Source organism: Felis catus, chromosome C1 (assembly GCF_018350175.1).
Source record: "Felis catus isolate Fca126 chromosome C1, F.catus_Fca126_mat1.0, whole genome shotgun sequence".
Classification (NCBI taxonomy): domain Eukaryota; kingdom Metazoa; phylum Chordata; class Mammalia; order Carnivora; family Felidae; genus Felis; species Felis catus.
In genome coordinates, this window is record NC_058375.1 from 30571211 (window position 1) to 30580131 (window position 8921).

The following is an 8921-nucleotide window of genomic DNA, read 5'->3' on the forward strand; positions in this document are numbered from 1 at the left end:
GAGCCGAACTAGGATGGTTTCACAGTGAATCAGGACAGCCGCTAATGGAACAGACACGTAGCATCGTGTATGTGTATGTCTGTATCCTGTATGAGAAGTGCACGTGTTTCCATACGTACATACATGTGCCTGTGTGTGTGTGTGTGTGTGTGTGTGTGTGTGTGTGTGTGTGTGTGTGTATGTGTGTCAGGGTGGCAATACTGAGGTGATGTACAGGAAGTAGAGCAGTTGGCACTGTGTTTTAAGGAGCATAAAAGTCAGTAATCACCTCCTGTCATTTAGTTTAAGAAAATACCATGGGAGGGGCTCTTAGGTGGCTGAGTTGGTTGAGCATCCAACTCCTGCTCCGGTCATGATCTCACAGTTTCCAGTTTGTAAGTTCGAGCCCCACGACTGGCTCGCTGCTGTCCAGCACAGGGCCCACTGCAGAGCCTCTGTTCCCCTCTCTCTCCGCCCCTCCCCCACTCATGTTTCCTCTCTCTCTCTCTCTCTCTCTCTCTCTGAAAAATAGAAACATTCAAACAAAGAAAAAGGAAAATTCCACAGGAAATGAGAATGAAGAGATCTACCCCTTTCTCGTCTTTTAATGAAAGCCGGGAAATAACCTAAATGTCTAAAGTTAAGCTAATCTCTAAATGTTATGGTACGTTTTCTCAAAGGAATTTTATGCATTTGAAACGTTCATAGTGGAGACATTTTAACAGCAGTGAACATGTTTATGTGAAAAAGTTGGAAAACATACAGACTTCTTTGTTAAGATGACCATTGTGTAAAAGTTCAGGTGACATGAAAATATTCCAGAAAGATGAAAATGATGTGTTGGGGTGGGCAGAGGTTTCTGAGTGATATTTCTTCCCCAGAGGTTACCTTACAGTTGCCCTTGCGTTACTTTGACAGTTAAGAAATCAAGAGGTCATTTGGAAATACAAAGAGGTACAGGAAGTTGGTTTCATTGGTGGAGTCGACATTTCCAGGGATCGTGAGTGTGTTTCTCAGGGCATCCTCATCTCTAAGCAGCTGTGGGGTCAAATCCCGTTTTCAGGGGTGTCCCTCTTCCTAGCCGGAGGTCCCCATCACGTCCAGCCCACAGCCTTTTCTCTCTTTTTTAACCCACAAACCCGGGAGTAAGACCTTCAGTGGGTAAGAACTTGGGATCTGACTGAACCGCGGCTCCAGGATGTCTCTGCCCCACTGAACCCGGGGTCTCGTTTGTGGATGTCAGGGCACAGTTAGTGCCCTGCTCTTGGCAGTGCTGGGCAGAGCAAGCCCTGGCTACGTCCTGGTGGCTGCGCTAATCTGCTGGGTCATAAATCCATCCACACCCCCAGAACGTATGGGGTGGAAGGGAGAACTCGGGCCTCGGAGCGCTCAGATGGACATGGGAACCGTGGTTCTGCGAGCCCCCGGCAGAGTGGCTCTGACATTTCTCAGCGAAGCATGAGGTCCAGGGGGACTGTGGAGACACATAAGGTCACGCGTGTGAACTAACTCGAAACCTATAAAGTGCTTCACAGATGGCATTGTTCACCGTTATCGCGAGTAATGACCCTGTGTTCGCGAGGCCCCCCTCCCTCCATCTCCCTCGGACCTGGGACTCCTGTTTCCAGAGGAGCAAACTGAGGCCCTCTGCCTCCGCGCTCCTGGGCCCGAGCAGGCCCTGGCAGAAGGGTCCCCGCTGTCCCACGTGCACGGCCCCTGCCCGCGAGTGATCGCCCTCTCTCCTCTCTCCGTCTCAGGGCACAGCGTGGATCCTGGCCTGGCCGGCCTGCTGGGGCGACGGGCGCCGGGCTCCAAACAGCCTTTCCTGGTCACTTTTTTCAGGGTGAGCCCTGGTCCCGTCCGAGCCCCTCGGGCAGCGAGGCCCCTGAAGAGGAGGCCGCCCAAGAAAACCAACGAGCTGCCACACCCGAACAAACTCCCGGGGATCTTTGGTGAGGTCCGGGAGGGGCCTGGGGCGGGGCCCGGGAGCCACCTGGAGGGGACAGAACCCTCTGGGTCCTCAGTAGGTTCAGGCCGGGGGTCACCCTCCAGCACTGTTCTGTGGACCAGCCTCTGCCCTCTCCGTCCCTGCCACCCAGAAGTGCTTTCTCTGCCCTCCCCTGGCTCCCAGGGCTTTTTCCAGAAGTCTCCATCAGAATCAGATGCCCCATCCTCCGGGCAGCACAGCCCCTGGGGACCCTGCAGGATGCACAACTGTTTATGCGGAACGTCTCCCCCGCAGACTGAGCCCCTCAGGATCAGGAGCGGGCCTGCCCTGCCCTCCTGCCCTCCTCTCCTCCACGGGAAGTCTGCCCTTTGGCCTCCGTGAGCCACTCGATCCCGTGGAACGGGGGCGGCAGGAGAGGTGGGATGAGGTCAGTACAGAAAAGGAGCCACTGATGGCCCAGGGTCCCCTGGGCTGTTTACTGAAGCATCGGGAGGGCCCACAGGTTGGAACTCAGGGGAGCCTGGGGTGAGTGCAGGGTTCCTCTGTAGCTATCGGACCCACCTAGAGCCATCGAAGTTTCTCGAGCTGGGTCGTGACACCAGCAGAGCTGCAGGAGGGGCTTAATGAGATCAAATGCGTCTGTTTCACTGCATTCATTTATTCACCAAGTGTGCCCGGTGGGGTGTCCCCCGCCCTGGGAGCTCCCTGTGGAAGCTGCCCAGAGCAGGAACCCCAGAACAGACCTGGCTTCTGTCCCTGCAGATGACGTTCACGGCACCGACGGCCGGCAGGTTTGCCGGCGGCACGAGCTCTACGTCAGCTTCCAGGACCTCGGCTGGCTGGTAATTTCTGACTCCCCTCCTTCTTACATGACGGTCCCCACCCAGAAATGATAGGTGTATCTCCGGGGGCAGCTAGAATTATGGGTGACTTTTTCTCATGCATTAGGTTCTTCAGTGTTTTCTGAAGGGAATATGTCTTTCTTTTATAGTGAGAAGGTGCTTTTTGGTGAAAACCATGGAAATGGGGATAGTCTGAATCCTCAGCCAGAACATGTCAGGGCTGCAACAGGGAAACCGAGGCTGGGAGGGCAGTGCTTGTGCACGTCTGCTGGGACAGCAGCTCTAGAAGATGCAGGCAGTGGGGCGGGTGGGGAGGACGATGCCCAGTGCACGTGAAGGGGACAGAGCTGTGCCCAGCCCTGCCTGCCGAGGGCCTCCCGGTGGACGACAGGCCTCTTGGGGGAGCCTGCCTGCAGGGACCCTAGGCTTGGCTGATGGGGCTGGGGCTGCAGGTGGGTAAGGGGCAGCCCTGAGTCGTGTTGTGCCGTGTGCTGGATTCAGGGGCTCAGTGTGGGGGGGCATCTGGATGGCACTCACTTTCTCCTCTTTCCCCTCCAGGATTGGGTCATTGCTCCCCAAGGCTACTCGGCCTATTATTGTGAGGGGGAGTGCTCCTTCCCGCTGGACTCGTGCATGAACGCCACCAACCACGCCATCCTGCAGTCCCTGGTCAGTACCGCGTCCATCCTGTCCCCACCCACGGGGAGAGGGCTCGTGCAGCCAGGTGGATGGAAGCGCCTGCTTGGGTCTCAGGGAGCTCTCCCCACCCTTCCCTGTAGGCACACGCAGTTAACTTCCCATGTCTGTACAGGAACTGGTGCCTATGTGGCCACGTTCACATGTAGACCCCTAGGCATCTGAATCCACACACACCCGACTTACCCTGACTGTGCACACCCAGATCTGTGCCCTGCACATGCACATGTAAGGCATCATGTACATATGTGGGCACCCAGATTTACAAGACATGCTTGCTTCTGGTAAGACACCACACACATCACCATGTCCCCCGGCATCCTCGGCCTCCTGTCGCACAGACCCCTGTGGGGTGAGTGACAGGCATGTGCATTCAGCCACCTGCTGCAAGGTGTATGTGGAGAGCATTACAGGTGTGGCCTGGGTGAGGGGCTGGGCTTTGCCCCCACCCCCCCTTTTGCTCACCTTCCGGTTGTCTCCTTCCTGATCCTTAGTTGTGTTTCCCAAAGTAGGTATGCTACCAGTGCTGAGTCTGGGGTAACTTCACATGCTGAAAAATAGTTTCCATGAAGAGCACTGTTGCTGTTGCTTATAGCTAAGTGTTTTACTACAGCTTTGTAGAATTTAAAATCTGGGATTGTGATACTCCCAGCTTTGTTTTTCTTTTTCACAGTTGCTTTGGCTATGAGGGGTATTTGTGGTTCTATTCAAATTTTAGGATTGTTCTAGTTGAAAAATGCTGTTGGCATTTTGATAGGGATTGCATTAAATCTGTAGATTGCTTTGGGTAGTGTGGACATTCTACCTATATTGGTTCTCCCAATCAGTAAGTATTGAGTATCTTTCCATGTTTGTTATCTTCGATTCCTTTCGTCATTGTTTCATAGTTTTTGGAGTACAGGTCTTTCACTTCTTTGGTTAAGTTTATTCCTAGGTGTCTTATTCTTTTTGGTACAATTGTAAATGTGGTTGCTTTCTTCTCTTTCCACTGCTTCATTATTAGTGCATAGAAATGCAACAGATTTCTGTACAGTGATTTTGTATTCTGTGACATTACTGATTGTATCAATTCTAGCAGTTTTTGGTGGAGTCCTTAGGGTTTTCTATATATAGTGTCACATCATCTCCAAATAGTGAAAGTTTTTCTTCCTTACCAATTTGGATGCCTTTTAATCCTTTTTCTTGTCTGATTGCTATAGCTAGGACTTCCTGTACTGTGGAATAACAGTGGTGACTGTGGGCATCCTTGTCTTGTTCCTGACCTAGGGGAAAAGCTCTGTTTTTCAGCATTATGATGTTACCTGTGGGCTTTTCATATATGGCTTTTATTATGTTGAGGTATGTTTCCTCTGAACCTACTTTGTTGAGGGTTTTTTCATGAATAGATGTTGTATTTTGTCAAATGCTTTTCCTCCATCTATTGAAATGATCATATGGTTTTAATCCTCCTATTGATGTATTATATTGATTTACAAATATTGACCCACTGTTGTATCTTGGGAATAAATCCACTTGATCATAGCGAATGATTTTTTAAATATATTATTGGATGCGGTATGCTGTTTTTACATCCATATTCATCAAGAATATTGGCCTATAGTACTCTTGTTGTAGCGGGTTTTTTGTTTTTGTTTTTTTAATCTGGTTTTGGAATTGGGGTAATGCTGGCCTCATAGCATGAATTTGGAAATTTTCCTTCCACTCTTAATTTTTGGAATAGTTTGGGAAGAATAGGTATAACTCCTTTTTGAGTTTTTGGTAGAATCCATCTGTGAAGCCATCTGGTCAAGGACTTTTATTGGGAGTTTCTTGGTTACTGACTCAATCTCCTTGCTGGTAACTGGTCTGTCCACATTTTCTATTTTTTCCTGCTTCAGTTTTGGTAGGTTATATGTTTCTAGGACTGTATCCATTTCTTCTAGGTTATGCAATTTGTTGGCATATACTTTTCATAATGATCTTTCATAATCTTTTGTATTTCTGTGGTATTGGTTGTATCTCTTCTTTCATTACTGATGTTTTAAAATGTAAGCCCTTTTTTTCCTGAGTCTGACTAAATGTTTATCAATTTTATTGATCTTTCAAAGAACAAACTCCTGATTTCATTGTTCTGTTGTTGTTGTTGTTTTAGTAATGTCTACACCCAACATGGGGTTCAAACTCACAACCCCAAGATCAAAAGTTGCATGCTCTACCAACTGAACCAGCCTGGTTTTTGTCTTGAGTTTCTATTTTATTTCTGCACTAACCTTTAATTCCTTCTTTCTGCTGGTTTTGCTTGTTCTTTTTCTAGCTCCTTTACGTATATGATTAAGTTATTTGAGGTTCTTTTTTGCTTTTTGAGTAAACTTCTCTGCATTGCTAAAACTTCCCTCTTAGGACAGCTTTTGCTGCATCCCAAAGATTTGGGACTATTGTGTTTCTGCTTTCATTTGTTTCTATGTATTTTTCCTCTTCGATTTCTTGGTTAACCCATTCATTGTTTAGTAGTGTGTTATTTAACCTCCATGTATTTGTGCTCTTTCCAGATTTTTTCTTGTGGGTTTCTAGTTTCAGTGTTGTGTTGAGAAAAGATGCATGATATGATTTTAATCTTTTTATTTGTTCAGGCTTGTTTTGTGGCCTAACCTATTCTGGAAAATGTTCTGTGTGTACTTCTAAAGAATGTGTATTCTGCTGTCTTAGAATGGAATGTTCTGAATACATCTGTCAAAACCATCTGGTCAAATGTGTCATTCAAAGCCAGTTTTCTTGTTGATTTTGTTTGGATGATCTATCCATTGATGTAAGTAGGGTGTTAAAGTCCCCTCTTATTATTGTATTACTATAAACTACTTCATGTTTGTTATTAACTGCTTTATGTATTTGGGTGTTCCCATGTTGGATGCATACATATTTATAATTGTTATATCTCCTTGTTGGATGGTTCCATTTATGATTACATAGTGTCAAATTTGGCTGTTATAGTCTGTTTTTAAAGTCCATTTTGTCCCATATAAGCATCCTGACTTTATGCTCATGTTCCATTTTACTTTTAGTCTGCATGTCTTTAGATCTGAAATGATTCTCTTATGTAGGCAGATATAGGTGGTCTTTCCAACTGCTGCTTTTTTTAGTATCAGTTCCATTACCCTGGCTTTTGATTTAGTCCAATTACATTCAAAGCAATTATTGACAAGTATGTATGTATTGCCATTTTGTTACTTCCCTTATGGTTGTTTTTGTAGATATTCTCTGTTCCTTTCTTCCCTTGCTCTTCTCTCATGATTAGTTGGCTTTCTTTAGTGATGTATTGGGACATCTTTAATTCTTGTATATCCATTATTGGTTTTTTATTTATGACTGTTAGGTTTGTATATAACATTTGCTGCATCTAGCAGTCTATATGAAGTTGATGGTCACTTAAGTTTGAGCCCATCATTTATTCCTCCTCTGCCCCCACTATGATTTAGGCATATGGTATCATGCTTTAAATCCTTTTATTTTGTGACTCCCTTGACTGATTTTTATAAATACTTATTTTTTACTGCTTTTGTGGTTCCTACTTTTCTTTTCTTTTTTTAAATAATTAAATGTTTATTTTTGAGAGAGAGAGAGAGACCGAGCATGAGCAGGGGAGGAGCAGAGAGAGAGAGGGAGACACAGAATCCGATGCAGGCTCCGAGCTGTCAGCACAGAGCCTGATGCAGGGCTCAAACCCACAGACTGTAAGATCATGACCTGAGCCGAAGTCGGACACTTAACTGACTCTGCCATCCAGGCGCCCTTTAGTGTTTATTTTTGAGAGAGAGAGAGAGAGAGAGAGAGAGAGAGCGAGAGCAAGTGCATGAGCGGGGGAGGGGCAGAGAGAGAGGGAGACACAGAATCCAAAGCAGGCTCCAGGCTCTGAGCTGTCAGCACAGAGCCAAACGTGGGGCTCGAACCCACAACTGTGAGATCATGACCTGAGCCAAAGCTGGATGCTTAACCGACTGAGCCACCCAGGCGCCCCTGCTGCTACTTTTCTAATCTTACTTATGGTCTTTTCTTTCTACTCAGACTCCCCTTTTGGGGCGCCTGTGTGGCGCAGTCGGTTAAGCATCCGACTTCAGCCAGGTCACGATCTCGCGGCCCGTGAGTTCGAGCCCCGCGTCAGGCTCTGGGCTGATGGCTCGGAGCCTGGAGCCTGTTTCCGATTCTGTGTCTCCCTCTCTCTCTGCCCCTCCCCCATTCATGCTCTGTCTCTCTCTGTCCCAAAAATAAATAAAAAACGTTGAAAAAAATTTAAAAAAATAAAAAATAAAAAAAAACTTCTTTTAGGGCTGGTTTAGTGGTCATGAATTCCTTTAACTTTCATTTCCAAGGAAGCTTTCTCTCTATTCGGAATGATAGCCTTGCTGGATAGAGTACTGTGGCTGCAAACTTTTCCTTTCAGCACTTTGAATATATCATGCTACTCTGCAGTTTCTACTGAAAAATCAGCTGAAAGCCTTGTGGGGTTTCTCTTGTATAGAACTTTTTTTTTTTTTTCCTCTTGCTACTTTTGAAATTCTCTATCATTGCTTTTTGTCACTTTAATTTCTATATGTCTTAGTGTGGACCTCCTTGGGTTGATTTTGTTCGGGAACCTCTGTACCTCCTGGATCTGGATTTCTGTTTCCTTATTTCTCAAATAAATTTTCTGACCCCTTCTTTTTTCTCATTCTGGGATCCCTATAATGCAAATGTTATATGTTTGATGATGTTGCTGAGTTCCCTAAGTGTATTCTCATTTTGCATAACTTTTCTCATCTGGCGAACTTATTTTCCACTACTCTGTCCTCCAGGTCACTGATTCATTTTCTGATTCCTCTGGCCTGCTGTTTATTCCATCCTAGTTTGTTCTAAATTTCACTTACTATATATATATATTTTTTTTTAAGAGAGTGAGCGAGTGGGGTAGGGGCAGAGAGAGAGGGACACAGAATCCAAAGTAGGCTCCAGGTTCTGTCAGCAGATGCCAACACAGGATTCAAACTCACAAACTGTGAGTTCAGGACCTGAGCCAAAGTCAGAAGCTTAACCGAGCCACCCAGGCACCCCTCATTTATTGTATGCTTTGTCTCTGTTTGGTTCCTTCTTATCTCTTTAAGGGTCTCACTGATGTCCTCCACTCTCTTTTTTTAAGTAGGCTCCACGCCCAATGTGGGGCTTGAACTCACAACCCTGAAATCAAGAGTCACATGCTCTACCAATTGAGCCAGGTAGGCACCCCTGATGTCATCCACTTTTCTCAAGTACAGTATCTTTATCATTCCTTCAAATTCTTTATCAGGCATATTACTTATCTCTGTCTTCCTTGGGTCTTTTGCCATGATTTTGTCCTGTTCTTTCATCTGGAATATATTTATCGGTCTCCTTATTTTGTCTCTGTTCCTGCTACGTCTCCAGCTCTTGAAAGTAGTGGCCTTCTGAAGGCATCCCGTAGTGCCCAGCAG

General features: G+C 46.2%; 1 protein-coding gene and 1 long non-coding RNA gene across 4 annotated transcripts in view; one reads left to right on the forward strand and one right to left on the reverse strand.

Annotated features, from left to right (window-relative positions):
• BMP8A (bone morphogenetic protein 8a) overlaps nucleotides 1-8921 on the forward strand; it is a 31749-nt gene that overhangs the window by 17679 nt on the left and 5149 nt on the right. For 2 of the 3 annotated variants that reach the window (XM_045035596.1, XR_006584195.1), the window contains exons 4-6: nucleotides 1737-1931; nucleotides 2690-2769; nucleotides 3328-3438. In XM_045035596.1, the coding sequence (XP_044891531.1) occupies nucleotides 1737-1931; nucleotides 2690-2769; nucleotides 3328-3438 (386 nt within the window). Of the gene's footprint in view, nucleotides 1-1736; nucleotides 1932-2689; nucleotides 2770-3327; nucleotides 3933-8921 lie in introns of those variants that run through there. The other variant, XM_045035595.1, reaches the window with a different exon arrangement.
• On the reverse strand, nucleotides 569-4070 carry LOC123379572. The gene is made up of 2 exons (XR_006584199.1): nucleotides 3931-4070; nucleotides 569-1453 (listed from the first exon to the last, which is right to left on the reverse strand). It is a non-coding gene; the product is annotated as an uncharacterized LOC123379572 (long non-coding RNA).